This window comes from Sphaeramia orbicularis, chromosome 16, assembly GCF_902148855.1.
Source record: "Sphaeramia orbicularis chromosome 16, fSphaOr1.1, whole genome shotgun sequence".
NCBI classification, from domain to species: domain Eukaryota; kingdom Metazoa; phylum Chordata; class Actinopteri; order Kurtiformes; family Apogonidae; genus Sphaeramia; species Sphaeramia orbicularis.
The window spans coordinates 22,527,918-22,550,669 of NC_043972.1; the positions used below are offsets into that span (position 1 = coordinate 22,527,918).

A 22,752-nucleotide genomic window follows, 5' to 3' on the forward strand; every position below is an offset into this window, starting at 1 on the left:
TAATTTATCCAAGAACAAAGAGCAGAGGATCAATAATAGATGTGGACTCGGAGACCAAAGACATGTCTGTTTGATAGATCCAAGACTAATTAATGTATATTCTTCAGACCATTAAAACAAGACGTCAAACTAAAATATGAACAAATCCTTTTCTCAAACAGACATCAACATAAATTTAGATTTGATTCAACCAAGTGTATGATCATAATAATACAACAGTTAAAACAATAAATCATTATTATTAAATTTGAAGGCTGATTTTTAGTCCTTGTTAAACGCCGCTGCACGTCTTTAAACTGGCACGAGAAAGTTTGAGCAGATTTCACCAATTTTAACTTCACTCCACTGGCTACCCATCCATTTAAGAATTCATTTTAAACTTGTTTTATTTGCTTTTAAATCTTTAAATGGTTTTACCCCCACCATACCTCTCTGAGCTTCTGTACCCTACACATCCAGCTGATCTCTCAGGTCAGCTGACCAGCTGCTCCTGAAGGTTCCCAAAACTAGGCTGAAGCTCAGAGGGGACCGAGTGTTTTCTGTTGCAGCTCCAAAACTATAGACTGAACTGCAGCTGCACATTAGACAGGTCTCCTCACTGTCTAACTTTAAAACTCTTCTTAAAACCCACCTCTTTTCTTTGGTTTTTCACACCCCGTAGTTTGTTGATTTTATGTGCATGGATATTTTATCTGGGGTCTCTTTATTCATCTATTGTGTTTTATTGTGTTTTTATCTTAGTATTTCATCTTCTTATTATGTTTTTATTGTGTTTATTTTACTGTACAGCACTTTGGAAACCTTTTGTGTTTATTTAAATTTGTGCTTTATGAATAAAAATGGACTGGATGGAAACTTAACAATATTCCTACGATGATGCTAAAAATACGGTAATAACTTTTCCTCAACAATAAATTCACATTCCAGCAGTACAGTCATGTCCATATGTGCTAAAATATGTAATCATGCAAAAGAAACCAGCATAAAGCTCATCAGTAGACAGAAGCATGAATGGGTCAAAGATCTTCTGATTTTGTACTGATCTTGGTCTTGATAAAAGCCAGTGGATCAACAGCAGACCACATGACACCCCAAATCATCCCTGACTGTGGAGACTTCACACTGGACTTGGATTCTGTGGATCTGCACTCTTTTTCCAGACTCCAGGAACTCAACTTTGGACCACTGAGCATTGGTCCAGGTCTCTTCCTCCTTGGCCCAGGTAAGACTCTTCTGACACTGTCTCTGGTTCAGGAGCATCTTGGCTGTATAAATCTACCATCCGTGGTCCTTTTCCTGGACTCTTCTATGGATTGTGTCTCTTGAAGGACCAAGCCTCAGTCCACTCTATGAAGATCCACCAAGTTCCTCAATGGACTTTTTCTTGATAATCTTCTAAAGGCTTCTGCTATACCAGGTGCTTGTCTACCTTTCCAACCACACTTTTCTCATCCAGTCCTCTTTCTGTACCTGTGCCATGCTTGAGATACTGGTTTTTAATTATTACCCCACCCCCGAAGGGGAGGCAAGGGGTTTTTGGTTCGGTTTGTTTCTTTGTTTGTTAACACTCTAGCAGCAAAACTATTGGTTGAATTCATACCAAATTGGGTTTATAAATTGCCAGTGACCCAGAATCAATGTGATTACATTTTGGGAAAAGTAGGTCAAAATAAAATTTTTCAATGAAATTAAAAAAAAAAAAAATCCCATTTACCTCTAAATAAATTTCAAATGTCTATAAAACATCAATTTTGTTTAAATTTACTTCAAACTTGGCACATATAGAGGCAATTCTTAGACATCACGCTAACATAAAGCTAGGGCATATGTATTTTTTCATATTTTGGGTAAATTTTTGTCAAATTCCCTCCACACCATTTACTTAACATTGTGGCACTCCTTTATAAAGTATCAGGAAATCAGTCAAATAAAAGCATCCATAAATCTGTCATTTCTAATCAACTCAATCTGACATCATGATGACATCATCTGGATCAATGCCAAAATAAACTACAATACGTGAAAGTGGTGGGGTTTGTTGTGCCTGGCACCACTTGTTTAGTTATGTCCTTCCTTATCAAAATTCACAAAAAGCAATGCTTTGAACATTTTTACATGCTAAGTCAAGAATATATCCTCTTTTGACTTTCTGAAATAACCGAAAAAAGTTCCGATTTTTAAATGACATTCTAATCTTTTGAGATGGATGCATTTCAGGTCATGTCACTCAGAAACTAAACAAAGCAAAAAATGACAGTTCTAACACAACCCACGTCTATGTTCTGCATGTTCTGCCACTTGGTCATGCCATTTTTGATATGCCTTGACCCTTGACCCCTGACCCTGTCTCGACATGTAGCATTAACCCATAAAGACCTAAACATCCACCTTTAACCAAAACCATCTACTGATCTAAACTGTTTAATACCTGTGATCCACTAATCCTATCAATACATGTAAATAACTGGTGTAAAATACAGTTTGTCATCTTTTCATGGTCATCAGATATGACCCATTTGCACGTTTAGAGGCTCTGTAGTTACCATGGAAACACTGTCATCTTCTACAGCATTGACTCACCAGTAAAACCCATGGAGTTGGATCAATGACAGTGGATGGACACACTGGTTTTAGGTTTAATTAATGAGACATTTGACTGGAAAAGTCACTTTTTGTTCAGTTTTCTCTGTTTTTGATATAATAACCTTCAACTTTAATCTGAGGTTTTATGAACACTTTAAGTAAATTAAATGTAGGAAAATACCTAATTTATATTGATAAAATACAAAAGACAGAGGATAATATTATAATCAATAATGCTAAATCACTTAAGAAAGGTTAAATAGAGAGAACATTTCATTTGGGAACTGACATAAAAGCAGCACTGGGTCTTTATTGGTTAATATCTGAGCATGTGCACAACAGACCATCCCTCTACAGAACATGAGGAATCCATGAACTCATTTTGTTTCCTTATTATCGTTTCTCTGTGAAATTTGTGTATTGATGTGTAATTATTCAGTTTATGAATGTAAATGAAGAACACTGTGAGACGATAAAATGAGACCAAGTCTATGTTTTTCCAATAAACTGACAGTTGATTCTGATTATGTAATGAAGTAAAAAGCAGATTAAAGTCTCAGTGTGAAATTGAGTAAAGACTGTAATAAATAAAGACGTGTTTGAGATATTAAACTGTGGTTGATGATGATTAGCGGCTCTGATGGTTTTAACCGTTAATGAAGAATCGTGCATCAGATAAACCTTCACCTGTTTCACCAGGTGAGTCTAAGACAAACAGAAGCAGACATAATGTAAGATCATCTGACAGTTTATAGTTTCTGTTTAATGTCCTCTGTTGTTTCTGAGTGAAGATGTTCTTTTTTTTCTCCACTGTGATTTCTGTTTGCGTTTCTGCTTCTTCATTTTAATCCGAGTTGGGTTCATCTTACACTCTGATCCACACGGCGACAATCTGTACCTTCAGGGACCGTGTTTGTCTACAGTAATTGGATTATTTCAAATTAAACTTTCACTCACGGAGCTTAAATCTGAGCCGATATCTCAGACCAAAAGCCAAACCGTAAACAGGAAAAGGAAAGACGGGAACGTTGTTATTATAAAAACAGCTCAAAGTCTGTGAACTGAGACGACGTGAGAAAAAACAGAATCAGAGAGAAGTTTGTAGAAGGAAACCAAGATAAAAGCAACAATGTGCACAAAAATGACTTTCGAAAAGTGTTCTGACAAATAATACTTTTCTTCTAACCAGTGAGTCATGTTTTCTACCAACGCCAGGAGTTATTTTCTAAAAATAGGGAAGGACTTGAGGATTATATTAGTCTACATTATCTGTGTCAGACACTAAATATACTAACTCATACATACTTTAATAAGACGAATTGGAAAATAAGTGACAAAAGTGCTTAGTTGATGTTTTCAATGTATATGGGTGCTTCTATGAAACTGGGTTCATTTTGGTATCTGGCATTTTAGCAGCTTTTTAGTCCCAATAATAAAAGAGAAATTTAGACATATATCCCCCCAGGATGTACCTAATGATAACCTCAGATAAATGCAAAAAAAAATTATAGTCTTGCTCTGACCATCCCAAAATGAAGGAATTTTTAATAAAATAATGGGGCCAAAAATAGGACCAAAATTGGGACATGAAAAGCTACCTACGTGCCAATGTGTTTTATTTTGAAAACACAGCTTGAAATGGTCTTAGATACTGCTATAAATGTGCACTGCATTAAATTTGATGATCCTAGTAGTTTTTCTAATCCAGACATGTGGGTTTTTCATGAATCTCAGTTTCATTCCAGGTTTTGTATGTAACCCATCGTGTCCACTTGTGTTACATATAGAACCTGCCCATTTAAACACAAATAAATTGCAAATGATTTTGCAACAGTGGTCATTTTTGTGAAACACTCTGCCTTACATAATTGGTTCGATTCCCAAAATGTACCTGTGAGGGAATAAAAAGATATTCAAAAAATAGTAGCGCATAATTTTCGTGTCCTTTTACTGTGTTACATGCAGATTTTTGTATCAAATATAATGTAAAATAATATAAAATTTGTTTATCTGAAAAACAGTTTCTCTTTTATCTCAGTAAATATTTATTTTTAAAATAGACCCAAAGTGCTTCCAAACTTGCTTCATAACATTAGTCTACATCTGGTTTGAATTTTTAGCCCCATGTTTTTTATGGAGCAGTTTCACAGACGCACCCATTATAATAAGGTGTTATTTCACATATATATTGGTTTATGTACATTTATACAACAGATTCCTAAATCTTCCAGCATAAAGAACCTGTAAAGTGCATATATTATGAAGTGCAGACAGTGTTTTGAAGGAGATCTGTTGCTCTGAGGCGAACATTCCTTTGGACTAAACCCGTTCTCTCATTGATTCCCAGAATTTCACATTTTAACCCAAGACTGAATCTTTGAAACTACAGCCAACCTGAATTTTTGACTTAATTTTTCTTCATATATTGACTCAAATGTTCACTCCTTTTGTTCTGGAGGCCTTTTACTTGTAGACCAGTGTAACCTGACTTTGAACATGAGCAGTTTTCTTCCATTTGATCTCAGTTTGACTTAAACATCAGCTGTATGAGTGGTTAATATGAATTTAAATCTACAGCTCATCTCCACTTGAAAGGTTTCTATCCCAGTCCTCCTTGTGGGTGGTCCAGATGCAGCCCCTCATTTCACTTCTATAATATTCAACAACAAAACAAACCACAGATCATCATCAGTTCACCTTCGGTCTCATTCATGATTTTAGATGGTGATCGATCTTAATCTGTCATATCAATATTCATATATTGATCCACAAGAGGACAATAAAGCCCATCATATCATTTCAGATCATATCGTATGATCTGATTTTCAGGGATTGAACAGAGTGTATCAACACAAAAATAAACAACTCTAAATAAACAACTTTATTTACGCAGCTAAAGTTTCTTTTAATTGGTCCATCTATCAGTGTATTTTACAGAAGGTACTGCACCAGCTTGTAGTTTTGTAGCATTGATGTCGTTAGTACACATCATTATGATTTGTGAGTTTATTTCAGGCCATTTGTAGCAATACTTTTGCTTCATTCCATACTTAAGTGGTCAAGTTAATCAGCATTAACTTAAAAGATTTGTGCAGTGTGTTAGACATAAATTCTGCTTTGCACTGGACTTATTTTTAGTGGATGTTTAATGTTTTACTGTGTGTTTTAGAAGCATTTACTGTACACCTAAGGTTATGAATACTGCTGGAACTTGTGAATTTCTAATGTAATGTAATATAATGTAATGTAATGTAATATACTCTAATCTAATCTAATCTAATCTAATCTAATGCTCTAAAACTACAGAACCTTTAATCCTATCAGTATATGCTTTCTAAAATCAGGTAAAGTGGAGTTTATCTACTTTTTGTCTCTTTTGAATCCTCTGATTCTCTGTAGGAATATGTATAATTTATTAAATAAAATGTGTGTCACTGTTTGCATTTGTGCACTTGATAATATAAGTCATTTTGGGCAAATGTACATGGTCAGTTAATTAATATAAAAAATACCCTGAAAAACATCAACGATAATATTAGAAAAAATGGATTTCACTTGATTTTGTGGATGAAAATTCATTTGGCAGCTGAACATATAAGTACCTAACGTTCACAATAAAACCATGTTATTGTATTTTACTTTATTTTTGAATGTTTTCCAGTTTCTCCGTTTTTTCTGAACACATTGACACACACCATCCAGAGTTTATAAAAATCTTCACTTTGGAAAATGTACTAAAGTTCTAAAAGTGATGTTCTAATGTTCTAAAATACATGTTCCTTTCAACTGGATGAAACTTTGGGTTCACACCTGATGCTGACTCATGCAAAATTATAGAAAAACAGAATAAATACATAAGAGACAGACATCTAAAACACTGCTCTGGACCTTTAAGTGTTAAGCCCATCAACTGCAGGTCCAGCTTCTGAACGCTGATATTCATTAAGTCTGATTTACAAAGATTTTTCACAGTTATGTTAGAATGTAAAAACATTTTGATTCACTGTAAAACTTCACATGTATTTTTGCACAAACCCACCCCTGGTCTTATTGATTCTAACAGAACATAAACATAAAGTGGTCAGACTCACTCTCTCAGACGATGGATCCTGGTCTCCATTAGACTGATGTTAAACACCCGGGGTCCCCATGGACTCTGAGGGGTGTCGGACTCTGCAGTATCAGCTGGTTAACAAACAGAACGAAACACCAGACACACGTTACTCAGACAAACAGGATACTATATATGATTATAAAGCACATTAGATGGTATTTGTCCATGTTCTGTGGAGCTGAAGACTTATTGAACTGTGAAACTTCAACAAGGTGAGACGACCCTGTGTGGTAAAGATAGTCTACAAAGTGTTGAAACTACAGTAGACTTTGGAGAATGCTTTTGTGACCTAAAATATTGTTTACGTGTGGATGAGAGGCCCAAATGTACTTTATGTCTGCATTAGAATGGACAGGACAAAAGAAAAGTTAAGCAGAATCAAGTGTGGATATTTATGTTAAAATTATAAATCATTGCTTTGTCTTTTATCTCATCACTTCATATGTGTTTGATCATAAAAACATGCTCTTGTTTTTGTGACTTAAAAACCTGTTTACATGAGGACGACAGGCACAAATGTACAGGCAAATATGAGTTTTGCAGAATATCACTGTTGTGTATCAGTGCTGATAGAGAATAAATCAGTGTTTTACCTTCAGTGAATCAATGTCCACACAGAAACATGTGGGAGATGGGACCAGAATGAACAGTGATTATTAATAAATCACTTGGTTTTTATTCATCAGACCTCTGCTTCAGTCTGTCTCTGTTTTTACACTGTGGTCATATTTTGTTGGTCAAAACATAAATCTAGATCATGTAAAAATTATACCCAAACAACCCAAACCAACAGTTGAGGAAACTTATATTTGTAACTTCACTTGTAGTTGCCAGATTTTCATGACAGACTAAATCCTCTGTGTGCGGTACATAAATGTTTGTGACAGTTTGTACTCTTTTTTTTCTTTTACCCCGCCCCCTGAAGGGGAGTCATAGGGGTTCTGTTTTTGGTTTGGTTTGTTTGTTTCTTTGTTTGTCTCTTTGTTTGTTAATACTGTAGCAGCAGAACCATTGGTTGAATTCTTATCAAATTGGGTTTATAGATTGCCAGTGACCCAGAATAGACCTCATTACATCTTGGGAAAAATAGGTCAGAGTTCAAATTTTTTATCAATTTTTTTTTTTTTTTTTTTTACATATTTTTTTTCTTCCATTTACTTATAATGGGTGAGATTTCACATGTCTATAAAAATATCAATTTTGTTTCAATTGCTGTTTCAAATGCTAACATCAGTACACACATAGACATGATGACTTCAGCTGAATCGATGCCAAAACAAGCTACAATATGTGTGAGGGGTGGGGTTTGTTGTGCCTGGAACCACTTGTTTGTTTCTTCATTTGTTTGTTTGTTAACACTCTAGCAGCAAAACTATTAGTTGAATTCATATCAAATTGGGTTTACAGATTGCCAGTGACCCAGAATAGATTTCATTACATTTTGGGAAAAGTAGGTCAAAGTTTAAATTTTTTATGAATTTTTCAAATCTTTTTTTCCCCTCATTTTGTTGTAATGGGCGAAATTTCAAATGTTTATAACAGCCAAACTATTGGTACATGCATACCAAATTGGGTTTATAGATTGCCAGTGACCCAGAGTATATCTGATTATATTTTGGGAAAAGTAGGTCAAAGTTCAATTTTTTTAAAATGAATTTTTCAAATCTTTTTTTTTTTTCATTTACTTACAATGGGCAAAATTTCACATATCTGTAGGAGCAAAACTATTGTTTGAATTCATACCAAATTGACTTTATAGATTGCCACTGACCCAGAATAGATTTCATTACATTTTGGGAACAGTTGGTCGAAGATGAAATTCTTTATTAATTTTTAAAATATCTTCACATTTACTTATAATGGGCGAAATATGTGCAAGGGGCGGGGTTTGTTGTGCCTGGCACCACTTATTTTTGTTCTACTGTGGACAGAGGTATTTTAGAAAATGAAAGTGGATGAATTTCAGTGTGAACAGGGTAAAAAAATCTTGGGGTGTATTTCATCATGATTACGCAGAGTGAGTCATGGTCCATAACTCAACATATTAACTACAGCAGCTGCATCTGAATTTTACATATTTAATGTTCATGACATTGGACAAACGTCCTCAAATCCACAGTTACATCTGAGACATTAAATCCCACTGACAGAGACGTTTTTGTCTCTGTGATGCAACAGTATGAGTTGATCAGCTGAGTGTGATCAGCACCGGGTCAAATCATTAACATTCAGCGCTCATTAACATTCAGCTCTTTATAATCAGCAGCTTCATCGGGGCCGCGCTCATTAACATTCACACGTTGTTAACACTCACAACCTGAATATTAAAAACTCCGACAAAGATCACAACGGCTGCAGCTCAGACTTTAGTGTGTGTTGTTCATGTGTCTCTATTAGAATCCCATTAAAACCTCCAGAGTTCACTGTCAGATCCACTCTCCAGCCAAAACTTTACAAATACATGTTTTACAAAATGCTGAAGTAAAGAATTCAATGTTGAAACCACAGGAACCACAAATACACAATTTGTCTGTAATCTGGTGATTCAGGGGCTGATGCACATAATAGTAAAGAGGAAGTAGTCACAGTCACAGGTTTGTTATGGAACCTTCAGACAATATGATGTAATAGAAGCATGACAGAGAGAAAACAACATAAATGATGCAACAAGATAAAAATAATGTGAAAGATACAACAAGAAAATGACACTAAAGTTGCATCGAGAATATGATGTAAAAATGCAGAAACAAGAAAATGACCTAAAAGATGCAACGAGGTGAAAATGACATAAAAGACACAACAAGATGAAAAGAAAAGAAAAGATGCAAGAAGAAAAAACTGACATAAAACACAAAAAACAAAATGAAAACAATATAAAAGACAGGACAAGATGAAAACAGAGTAAAAGACATAACAAAAAGAAAATTTTGTAAAAGATGCAAAACACAGTGAAAACGATATCCAGGATGGTTGCTTTTTATCCCAATAAAAACTTCAGGCTTTTTCGAAACTGCAATTTTTTTTCCCAAGACCTTGACTTTATGTACTCTTGTACTTTTTTGGTTGCGATTGAACCTGTTGTGTGTAGTAGAAAAGTTAATGTTAATAAATGTATGAATGAATGAATGCATAATTTGCAGTAAAATATGTTTTACTGACAGAAACGTTTTCAAAACATATGAAAATCACAAAAGTGCATGAATATCACACAAAGAAGTGTCACTGCAATCCTTCCAGTACTGACCACTTGGTGAAATTATAACAAGTTTTTTATTTGCTTTACTCAAGTATTTCTAATCTTATAACATTCTGTCCCTTTGAGCAAACTGTAAAATTTGACTTTGAGAGAAAGTTTTTTCCATACTTCACTAAGACTTTCACCAAAAATTCCAGACTTTTCAAGGTCTGGGAAACAGTGTTTCAAGACTTTCAAGTCCTGCACAAGGACCTTGGATATAAAAGACAGGACAAGATGAAAACAAAGAAAAAGACGTAACAAGATGAAAATGACGTAAAAGACGCAACAAGAAGACAAAAATGTACCTGCTGTCTCTTATGATTTAGTGCTTTTTGAAATTTTATTTCATAAAATGGAAGGGTCCAATCAAGCAAAGTGAACATCAACATGAAATAGTAAATTTGCACACCTCATTTATCAAGTGGGTGCATTTTTTAGCTAAAAATCTCTATTTGATGGAACTGTTATCCTTTTTAAAATACCACATACACAGTACAGGAGAAGTTCCGAACCTTCTGCTAGGCTGCATTAAATGAACACACAGACACGTAAAAGACTGTCTATGACTTGGAGAAATTAAAATTCTGAATGATGAAGTTTGTGAATTCATACACTGGTCACATTTAAAAAGACTATCTGTGAACTGTTACCCAGAAATGACTCTTTATTTGTCATTTATCTGTATCAGTATGGACCAGCACAAGTTGTAAATAACACTGTGTTAGTATTAAATACATTAAATAAAACATTGTGATTATATCTGGCTGGTTGTTTTAAAAAATAAGTCAACATTTTGGGTGATGCATACAACAGTCAAGAGTCATCCACATGTTACTATGGCAACCTGTTCATGCGTAGACATAGACAATAAAACAGAGACTTTTCAATATTTTACTCCAAAATTTATTTTTAGCATAGTTGAACATAATATCTAAAATATTTTGTCCTACTTGATATCAATTTCTGTCAAGAACCACGTTTTGAATGTTTGCGTAAAGCTTAAAAAATGTATGTCTGTTTCAAGTCCACGTGTTACTGAGCAGTAACTGACATTTTTCACCTAAAAATTTTATCTCCCCAAATTGTGTTATACATAACGTTGAAGTGCTTATAAATACCTACTCAAATATGTATAATACATGCATATAAGTTACTCTGATTACATGACAAAGACTGTTGAACACCAAATGTGTCATGTCTCATGTTACCGTTTGATTGGACCTGAAAGTAATCTGAACACTTTTTCAATGAGATGCAAACGTGGACAGAAAAACCCTAAAACTGTGTTTTTCAACCTTGGGGTTCGGACCCCACATGGGGTTGCCTGGAATTCAAATGGGGTCACTTGAAATCTCTAGTAATTAGTAAAAAGAATAATAAAAAAAAAACAAAAAAAACAAACAAACGTACTAATAAAAAAATATATGGTGAGTTGACAGAGACAATCCCAATCCATAAAAGACATGACAAACTGTGAAGTTGAAACTGAAGCACTGTGGTACTGTTTATCTGTCAAATGTTTATTGTGGTCAGTTTCAGATGCTGCAGCTCTTTCATAATTCATAGTTTGAGTTCTTGTTTGTTCAGTATTAATTGTCAGCCTTGTAAATCCAAGCTGGACTGACTGTACATATCCTGACCAAGGAAAATAAAAGTCTCCCTTTGTGCAGTAATCTACACCTGGCTTTTCTGCCTCCATCTGTAATAATATACATTATATAGACTAAATGTCGTCTAAAATTAACGTTTATTTGCAACATAGTATAGCAAACTATTACATGATCAAAAACTAATTAATTTTAGCAAAAAAAGAAAAAAAAAAAAAGACTCCATATTGAATGTCTGGGGTCGCCAGAAATTTGTGATGTTAAAATGGGGTCACGAACCAAAAAAGGTTGGGAACCACTGCACTAAAACCTATTATAATGACATGAAAATACTTCTACTTCTTCCTCATCCATCCAGCCATTACATATGCACTTCATATTGAAAAGCGTTGTCTGTAAAAGTGTTGACCCTTTCCTGGTGACTCCCAGACCAGTTGAATCCAGTGTGTTCTTATCTGGTCCTGATGGTCATTATCAGTCACATCTGAGCAGTGATGGACTGATTGTTCCCCAGAGGAGGTAAAGTAACGGAGCACAGCATCAGCAGCGATAAACAGCCATTAGCTCTGTGAATATTGGATCAGCGTTGGTAACTGAGCTAAGGACCCACAGCGGCTCAGAGGACATTATCCTGATTTACCGGCCGATCACTGACTGTTAGTCGGAGTTGGACGGTGCTGCGTTTGTGTTCCTGAAAAACTGCTGAAGGTTTAGTTTCATTCACATCATTAGGTTTAAGGCTGGAAAACATAGCATTAATAAACTGATTAAAGATGCTACTACATTAGAATATAAGTGTCTCTGCCAGTTCTAGTAACGGATTTAATGATTTTACCACGTAGATATAAATGCATCACTTAAACATACGGTCTGTGGCATTTCTGGAGGATAATGTCGAAACACTAGGTCTTCTGTTTAGCTGACTTGTAAACAGATATTTTCTTCCTATTTTTTTTTCCCTACAACTACAAACCAACTCCAAACTGGTACAAATGCTCTGACAAACCATTGTTTTTGTTGGACTTCAAGGACGTTTAGGACCAGAATTTAGAAAAATCATCACTTTGGAAAATGTCTGGAAACATTTTTGTGACTTAGAATGGGTTCTGAGTGTAGACAAGAGACACAAACATTGAGAAAATTATCTGTTTTGCAAAATACTCGCATTAGTGGATAATATGTTTACATCACTGAGCAGTCAACCTGGTGTATTAAATGTGAATTAACCCTTAAAGACCTAGAGCTATTTTTGTAATAACCTCCAAATGAATTTTTCATGACATTTAACCTTTCTTTAGTGATTTATCATTTATTATAAGAATATTCTCGGCATTTTGCATTTTTGAGTGATAATCATGTATTTTCCTATATTTGCTGTAATTCACTGATCATGCACTGTAGATGGTCATAAAAGCTCAGTGTAAAGTCAAAGGTTATTGTATGAAAAGAGAAAAAAACGAAGAAAAAGTTACCTTTTCAGCAAATATCATTACCTGAACATAAATAGAAGCACCTCCAGCCCCTGTTATTCATCAAACTCCATGGGTTTTACTGCTGAATCAGTGTTGTAGAAGATGACGATGTTTCCATGTTCACTACGAAGCCTCTGAACGTCCAAATGGGTCATATCTGATGACCATGAAAAGCTAAGAAACTGCATTTTAACCTTTTAATTAAAATGTATTTATTGGATAAAAAATTTAGAAGTTATTTTAGATGAGTAGATGCTTTTAGGTGTTTGAAGGTTAATATAAAGTGAGAGTAAAAAAGACTAAACCTCCAAAGGGTCTATTATCTATCTATTAAGTAAAAACAGTAGAACAGTAACCGGCTAAAATTTGCTTAGAGGTCTTATTTATGTCTTTGTGCATAAGAAATCAATCTAAGTGAATCCCCAAAGGAACTTTGTGTTGGTAAATGCAAGTTATGCAAATTTACAGGATTTCAGTTCTGTTGCAACATGTTGATGGTCATATGAACTATGTTTTCAGCTCAAAAATGTCCAATTTCATCCCAATTAATGCTATATTTTCATGTCACAAATGGCAAAGTTATATTTTAACTGAATTTACCTGAAAAACAAATATTCTATTCTTTTAGATTCCCCAATTTTTCTTACAAGATTATATACTACATATCACATGTTTTATTTTTACAGGTTGCAATATGGAGTATAGTGCTGATCCATCCTGCTTATGTTATGCCAATACATACAGGGTGGGGGAAGCAAAATTTACAATGAACATTTAGTTGTTTTTTCTCAGCAGGCACTACATCAATTGTTTTGAAACCAAACATATATTGATGTCATAATCATACCTAACACTATTATCCATACCTTTTCAGAAACTTTTGCCCATATGAGTAATCAGGAAAGCAAACGTCAAAGAGTGTGTGATTTGCTGAATGCACTCGTCACACCAAAGGAGATTTCAAAAATAGTTGGAGTGTCCATAAAGACTGTTTATAATGTAAAGAAGAGAATGACTATGAGCAAAACTATTACGAGAAAGTCTGGAAGATACTATTAAAGAAGAATGGGAGAAGTTGTCACCCGAATATTTGAGGAACACTTGCGCAAGTTTCAGGAAGTGTGTGAAGGCAGTTATTGAGAAAGAAGGAGGACACATAGAATAAAAACATTTTCTATTATGTCAATTTTCTTGTGGCAAATAAATTCTCATGACTTTCAAAAAACTAATTGGTCATACACTGTCTTTCAATCCCTGCCTCAAAATATTGTAAATTTTGCTTCCCCACCCTGTACATTAAGAATGTCACATGTCACTTTTTAAATCAACAGTTTTCTAATAATAAGCATTTTTAAAAAGAAATAACAATTCTATATTGTTATTTCCTCTTTAGTATGATAATAAACTATACAATAAATAATTATGATTCTAGTTTTTGCACAGGGATCATTTGTGGAAACGGTGACATGGCTGCCGAGCATCAGTATGATGGGATCCATAACAACCATGTCACATCCGTCCACTGCCACATTTTGTGTTTTTGTGTCAGCTGTTATTGTTTTAGATCCACAATACTAACATTTATGAATAAGAGGAGAATTAGCAATAGTAAGTCTATAAGTTTTTTACTAATAAAGTACTGGTACTGACCAGATCATCATGGGTAATGTCACGTCCGTCCACCAGCAAAAGTTTTCACATACACGTGCTATTCAAAATCCAATATTTCTGAAAATATAGCTTCCACTGTCAAATAATATCAGTAGTCTGTGCACAAATGTAATAGCATTATTTCAACACAGTTCTATGCATTTCTTACAACTTTTTTTTTTTTTTTACAAAAATGGCCACTCATTTGACACCCTAAGTAAATTTTAGCCGTAACATGCTCTGAATCCAGCAAAGAAAATCTGTCTACTTTTTTGTTTCCAAAAGCCTTTTTTTCTTATTCTGAAGATAAATGTGCTTCATTGCTTCTATACCAGTGGGTCTTTACTTCATGACAGAGGAGAGAATATGGATCCAAAGGTGAGACCAGTTGAAAACCACTGAATTACCAGGACAGTGACTCCAATTTATTTATCTGCCAAACCAAAAACTATCCCCATGTGGTACCTGATGGTCTTAATTCAACCCACGTTTACTGAGCTGAAGGAGGAAAACCCCTGTTACTTTGACTCTCCCTTTGTTCTTTGACGTGCTGTGTAAAAGTGAAATTGATAGACAGAAAATTTAACGTTACATCCTCTTCAGCTGCTGACAATAAAACCAATCCTGAAGATCAGAAAGAATAAAACAGAGTCACTCGACATGTGATGGACCACAGGGGCCTTTTCATTATATGTCACTGTAACCGTGGCAACAAGCAGCCCATGACAGCAGCAAGTGCACATATATGCAGAAATATGTACATACATACATATGACATGAGTCTGTTCATGAATAAACTGAGAAACATACGATTCCACTCATGTTTGATTCAGTTTGACACATTATGTAAATTTTACTGTTTATGAAGCAGCTCAGGCTACTTTTACTCCATTAAAGTCATTTTATTATTATTTATTACAGTTGTAACAGGGGAGTTTTTTTCCTCTGTCAGTGATGTGTAGGTGGACGGAGACTTTATTTTTTGTTTGGTCAGTGAAGTGAAACGAACACAGAGACTGACTGAACCAGGTCAATGGGAACTGAGGAAGAGGAGGAGGATGAAGAAGAGGAGTACAAGTACAGATAAAACTGTGGTAAAAGTAGAAGAACTGAGTCAACTTCTTTACTGCGGTAAAAGTGAAACAGCTCTGAAACATCCTCAGAGTACGAGGGTCTAAAGTCAGCTGCTGAAGGACTTTTCTATTGAGCTCACATCATATTAATATAATGTGAAGACTGTTAAACCATTCAGACTTTCAATTAAATCAATAATAGACTGAAAATAATGAACATCCACTTCTCTTCATTGCATAAATCAGTTTTCAATTTCAACTCCAGAGCTGAAAACATTACGAACACTTCTCCTCAGTGATCCAGTCTCCATCCACTGTCTGTTCCATCTGCTAACACTTCCTGTTGTGTCATTTTTGTCTTTTACATGATGGATGGATGGATGGATGGATGGACGTCAGATGAATGGACAGACGGACGTATGGACAGGCAGAGTGATGGATGGACGGACGAACAGATGGATGGATGGACAGACGGACGGACAGACAGTGATGGATGGATGGATGGATGGATGGATGGATGGATGGATGGACGGACAGACAGACAAGTGGCTCAGAATGTTTTCATTCATTGTGTTTTCTTATTGTGTTTTTTGTCTTGAACATAATTTCTAACTTTTATCCCATGTCCATCTTTGATGCTGTTTTCATCTTCTGTCTCTGCATCATTTGTATCTTGAACAGTTCATTATTTCTTTGCTGACCCTATTAAAACCTTTTGAGGAGGTTCTGCTGGTGATCCTGTGCTTTTTCTAATTCTTTTGGATGTTTCTTGTCCAAAAGCAAAATTGAATCTCCTTTGAAATGAGACTCTACACATTATGGATGCAGATATCACAGCAAAGTTTTGGACTGATCGTAAACCATGTGAACTGTTCGCCCTAAAACCTGGAGCAACAACCAAAGGTCTCTTTTCAAACCTAAAATATGATGAGCTGACTGAACCTGAAGGTTTTTTGTCCCTTTAGGTTGTTGATTCTGATTTTTGTGTGAATCAAAATTAACACAATTCGCCGCTTTGCTCGTAATAAAGTTCAACAGCTGATATGAAATCCATGTATTGCTCACTCACTGCTTGGCTCGTCTTCCAGAACTTTCTCCATGTGCTTCATCATGGCCTCCAGTTCACTGACCTGAAGACGAGATGCAGATCAAACTCAAAAAAATATAATTTTTAATCATTGCAAAGGTCATAAATCAGCATCGGTTTTTACAGAACACCTAATGAGATCTTTATCACTGTCACAGACATGAAAAAAATCACCTGATATCTCTGAGATCAAGACCAGGACATGGAGTACAGAGCTGACAATTAACTCAACCCTCCCATCATCAGTGTTTTATGAGCTACAGATGAGGATGAAGAGCGTGCAGAGAGGCTCTGACTCTCCAACAGCAGGTTTCATTATATGTCCTGACCTCGGTCCTGTTCCCTGAGGATCACACACCACAGCCATCACCACCTTTTTAATCACCACATGACCTCTGACCTCCTGCCGACAGACAGACTTCACATGTCTCTATAGATCTGCTGTGGGTCAGGATATGAGAAGGTGAACTCTAATAAAAACTGGATGGGTTTGATCGTCTTTATGTCCCTAATGAGCTGCTATTCCTGCAATATTAAACACAGTTATAGACATGAAATGGACTCAGAGCAGATCCAACAAACCAAATGTGGGCGGAGCCTGTTCAGGTGAGACATTACCGACACCGGGACACAGACCATAGACTATAGTTATTGGATGGAAGAACCATGACATGACAGATTGGTTTCTGAAGTGCCATTTTGAAGCCTTTACTCTGTGATTTGGGCGTCACCATGGTTTACTGCTGTTACTCAGATCAACTGGGATTGATTTGTCATCAACAGAGGAAACAAATGAAAGATAGACCACTAGATCTCTTATTAGAGGGTCCAAATAAAATTGAGACTACAATAAGACCTGGAAAAATATTACTGACTTGTTTTTTTTAAGGGAAAAGTCAAATAAATAATAAATGTCTATGTGAACCAGGGCTTTTTGATGGAGCATCTAGTGGCCATTAGCGGTATTACAGTTTTAATAACCCCTTTCCCCTATTCATAGAACACTTAGTTCAATTTCTAACTCCTAAAGTAAAGAAAAAGTACTGATTTTATTTATTAATCAATGACAAGTTTACATGCATTTTTGCCACTTCATATATTCTCCACCTGTTGCTAAAAATAAAGGAAGATGTTCGATAAGAATGAAAACTGAACTGATCAAAATTATCATTACGTCAAAGAAAATGAGTGTGAAAATAAACAAAATGATCCACATAATAAACTAAATCAATAAAAATGAATAAAATAAGAAAAAAAGTCTCTTTAGTAGTTGGTTCTTTTTTCTATCTTTTACATTGTTCTAATATTGGTACATCTTTTATTTATGTTTTGTCATTTACAATTTTTCTTCTTAAATCTTTTATGCTACGTGTGCATTCTTATATCATAGTCGCTTTTCCATTGACCCTCAAATTGCGTGAATATAACTTGCGCATAAAAATTTTCCTAATAGAAAAACATCACTTTTACCAAAACTTGTTTTTCGAAGAAGAGTTTTTGCACTGACAAGAGGTGGTTTTTCAGGTTTAACGAAATTGGTACATCATGCAAAACTGCAACTGAAAGACCTTTTCTGCAACTAGAGTCAAGTGAATAAAAAAAAAAACAGATGTTGACAGCGAAGATGAAGCATTTTAAAAGAAACACGGCGCAGTATGTGTGGGCACACCAGAAAACCAAATCATTTTCAATTTAGTACAGGATAGAGGGGTAAAGACCCAGCTCTTCCGAGAGCACCTCCTGTCCTAGCACTTTCAGACATTCCATTTTAAATATATTAATAAGGTTTTTCCCAGGATTATCACACATTTTCCCAGGATCATCTCTGGACCTGCTGTGGTGACCCTGCCTCTCTCCTGCCTTTATCGTCATCACTCACTTATCCTCAACTGCATCCATGTGTCTCCCCCTACTCCCCCTCTCCCCCAGTCTCTATCTCTATCGCTCTCTCTTTTTCTCTTTCTTTACTCTCTCTCTTTAACCCCAACTGGTCAAGGCAGACGGCCATCCTCCAGGAGTCTGGGTCTGCTCCAGGTTTCTGCTGTTAAAGGGAAGTTTTTCCTCGCCACTGTCACCAGTCACAAGTGTTTGCTCCTAGAGGATTCTGTTGGGTTTCTGTAAATTGGCTTAGAGTCTGGTTTTGACCAACTCTATATATAAAGTGTCATGAGATAACTTTTGTTGTGATCTGGCGCTATATAAATAAAATTTGATTGATAGATTTGATTGGTTTTCCCCTTCAAGTCGCTTTGGAAAAAATTAGCGTCTGCCAAATGCATAAATGATGAATGAAATGATAATATACAATAATAATGAATATATCTGTAAATCAACACAATATTTATGTTCATCACCATGTTTATGGAATGACTTCTTGTGTCATCTCACGATAATAAATAAACAAATCATCGCATTTGTGATACAATGGAAAAACCGGCATTACGCACTTCTGTTTTTTCAACATTTAGTATTGGTAAAGTTGGTAAAGTTTTGCGCAGATGTCCAATGGAAAAGCCACTAATGTTATCTCATTACATCTTTTTAATATGCTCTATATTTTTCTCTAAGGGTTAGGGATCCTATAAAAACTGCTCTGCAACACATGTTGCACCCAGAAAACATAGCAAGAGCCAATAGTGATGTCTTAGGAAGAAGGCTAGTTTTACAGACTTAATATGTCTTTCTTTCTTTTTTTTTTGGATGGGAGTTTAACAAGTCACTTCTTAAATGTTTGATTTATTTTGGTTTTTCTTCTCTCTTTTTTATTTCAGTGATTATTGTCTTTCTTTTCTCTCTCTCCTTTTATACTACCAGCTCTAGTAGTAGACTAATTCCTCCTGAATTTAATTTACAGAGTTTAACTCCAGTTGTATTCAGTCCTGCAGGAGGTTCAGTGAAAAACACCTGATCATTTACCATACTTATCTTCATTTACACCAGAAAAACAGTGAAACCTCAACTACTGCTGTTTGTCTTCAGAGTGTAAAACTAAACTCTGGTGTTCTGTTGTTAATGGTACATGTAGTTTTAATAATGGTTGTGTTTTTAATTCTATTCCCTGAGCATACATATATAACAGGACTAGGAGCTGCTGTTCTAATCATGATTCATGTTTTTTTTGTTTCAGGTAAAACACTCACGTTCCTCTGCTTTTCCCTTTGGTTCATTACTGACTTTTTCTCCTTGTGATTCACATAATAATAACAATAATAACACACATGATCTATGTCTTAACTGTTCTTTTTACACTTTCCATCCGTGTTCCTCTGCCTCAGTATCAGGGGATCAGGGCAAACTCCAGAATGTAATGATAATGGACTCAGTGAAAACCCTCAAATATGAGGTTTTAAGGCTCCTCTGAGTCTGGGTAAAACAAATAACTATCTTAAAGTGTGGTACAGATCGTGTTGAATGGAAGTCGAATGTGTGACTTTGACTAGCTCTAAAATGCTGGATAAACATCATATATCCTACATCATGAACCAAAATGGAGAAGAAAAAATGTAATGTTACAAGTTCTTTTGCTTGAAGAATCTTCTTTTATTTTTGCAGATCTAAGTTATATTCTGATTTATAATTTTAACTGTATTTAGTATTCTTATCTGAACAGTCAGTGAAAGGTTTGATTTGTGTGTCTGTGTGTGTGGTTTTGATGAACTCACACCTGCCTGTGCTGAACTTGGAGAAAAGGCAAATTGCAACAAGAAAGATCTAATTTTGCATCTTTAGAAAGTAATTGTGGTAAAGAGAGTCGAGCAGAAAAAACAGATTATGAACCTTGGTACTCTCTGTGGTCAAGAAATGCTAGCCTAACTGCGCAGGTGTTAAGCAGAGCGTACTTACTGAAATTTTTTGTGGCTAAACTATGCAGTGTAAGCTAGATTTTTTGAGCAAATATCAAACCAAGGTTTGATTGACAGGTGTCCAGGGCACTTGTTAAACTCAAGTGACCTTTCAAAGGTGTTTTTTCTTAGAATTAGTTCAAGTTACGTGACGTGTTTTGCCTAGTAACTATTATTAACCAATAATAAGCGTACGACGAATGACGTCATTGAATAATGGGAGTCTCCAAGAGTCACTAAAGACTATAAAAAGGTAACAAAGGAACCTCTTTTTTGGGGCTTTGCTCTTTCTTTTTCTCTCTGTGACGAAATGTGTGTTTAACTGACTTTTTTCTTTTTGTAACTTTTTTTTAAATTTTTGCCTGAAGTAATAAATCAAGCTATTGTTTTAACTTTTTAAAACCTCAAACCTTCTTTTTGGTGTGTTCTTCCTTTCTCCTGGTTTGGTCCGTCCATCTGAAACATAACTGGTAAGTTAATTAAAATTACGCAACCCCACTCTGGTAAGCAGCCTAAATGGAGTAGTCCAGAGCCACCATTGGTCCAAAGAATCTCTAGAACACGAAGCTTTTTGTCCAAGATAATTGGAGATTTTTTGGTACCGAGGTGGTCTAAAGTTAAAAGAAACTGGGGCAGTAGTTCATTAACCGAAATTAATTGTGTTTCTTTTAGATTTACTGCTTGCTGTGTGTTTACAAAAGTATGTCTACAGAAAAGTCATGTTGTACATGTGGAAAATGAAAAGTGAAAAGGCAGCTTCAGTCACTTCACACTGAACAGGAGGGTATGAAAGAGGACCTATTGATCTGAACTAAGCACAAAAACAAGGCGAAAATATGAACAAACAAGTAATAGTAAATAATAAAAATGCCAGACCAAAAATGATATAAAAGACACAAGAAGACAATGTCACACACATCACTACCTGCTCTTGTACTTGAGGAAACTCTACAAGCTGTTAGTCTATTTTCTGATTTAATTGTGAAAACAATCAGCAGACGAATCGATACTGAAATGAGTCATTATCCCTGATCTGTGAACTTTTTCCTTGTATTCCAGCTCGACTGCGTTGGGAAGTTTCGGCTGATTTTCTCATTAATTAGTGCATCCGAGTGCAGTCTGACTGTTAGCATTAGCATGTGTTTAAGTCGCACTGAGCCGTTTGTATGTGGAGGCTTTGATTCCTGCTCCCAGGAGTCTGTATTTGGGCTCAAATTATCATAATGTGGTTCTCACACTGAGCCGAGACCCCAAAGTCCACTAATTAGACCATGAAACTCCGAAACTCACACAAACACAAGGACAGGCTGTTAAAAATACAATGCAAACTGTTAGCACAGAAAAAAGAAAAAAAAGCCTCCAAGTGCATGTGTGCATTTTCTCTGCTGCTCTTAATACAACTTTAATTTATTCAAGTCTGGTGTATTTTTAAAGTTCATGAAGCTGCAGCTCAGCAGATAAAATTAAAACCTAAATAAAATAATAATCACAGAGTAAAAAGTGGAAATAAAACCTGAGAAAACACTGCTAACTAGGGATTAAGAATGACTTAAACCACAACAGATGTTTGTCTAATTTTCCTGATAAGAGCTCAACACATATACAGATAAAAACACAATTATGATAAATTCATCCTGTGGATGCTCATGGATTTATATGATTTGTGTTTCTTTTTCCAGACCAGGACTTGCAGTGTCCACTTGACCTCAAGATCAGCATCATACAAGCCCAATCACTGGACCTAGTGTGTTCAGGTCTTCTTTTTCCCACAGGGGTCTTTGTGGACTGGGTTTATGAGGATCTTCATTAAGGCTTTCTGAGGATGAGCCATTAAGAAGGACCTTGAAACTGGGGCGGTGGTCTGTATCGAGAAGAAGAGGTTAAAGCTGATGACTGAAGTTCAGATTCAGGAGAAATAATGTGGGTGAAGAAGAAGGAGAAGAAGAAGAGGAAGAAGGAGAAAGAGAAGAAGAGAAAGAAGAAGGAGGAGAAGAGGAAAAAGGAGAAGAAGAAGAGAAAGGAGAAGAAGAAGGAGAAGAAGAAAAACAAGAAGAAGAAGAAGATAAAGGAGAAGAAGAAGGAGAAG

General features: G+C 35.5%; 1 protein-coding gene across 1 annotated transcript in view; it reads right to left on the reverse strand.

The window, feature by feature from the left end:
• nek11 (NIMA-related kinase 11) overlaps nt 1–22,752 on the reverse strand; it is a 99,461-nt gene that overhangs the window by 7,881 nt on the left and 68,828 nt on the right. Inside the window, exons 13-14 of the mRNA XM_030158070.1 lie at nt 16,807–16,867; nt 6,675–6,768 (exon numbers count right to left, since the gene is read on the reverse strand). Coding sequence (XP_030013930.1) covers nt 6,675–6,768; nt 16,807–16,867 — 155 coding nt within the window. The remainder of the gene's footprint in view (nt 1–6,674; nt 6,769–16,806; nt 16,868–22,752) is intronic.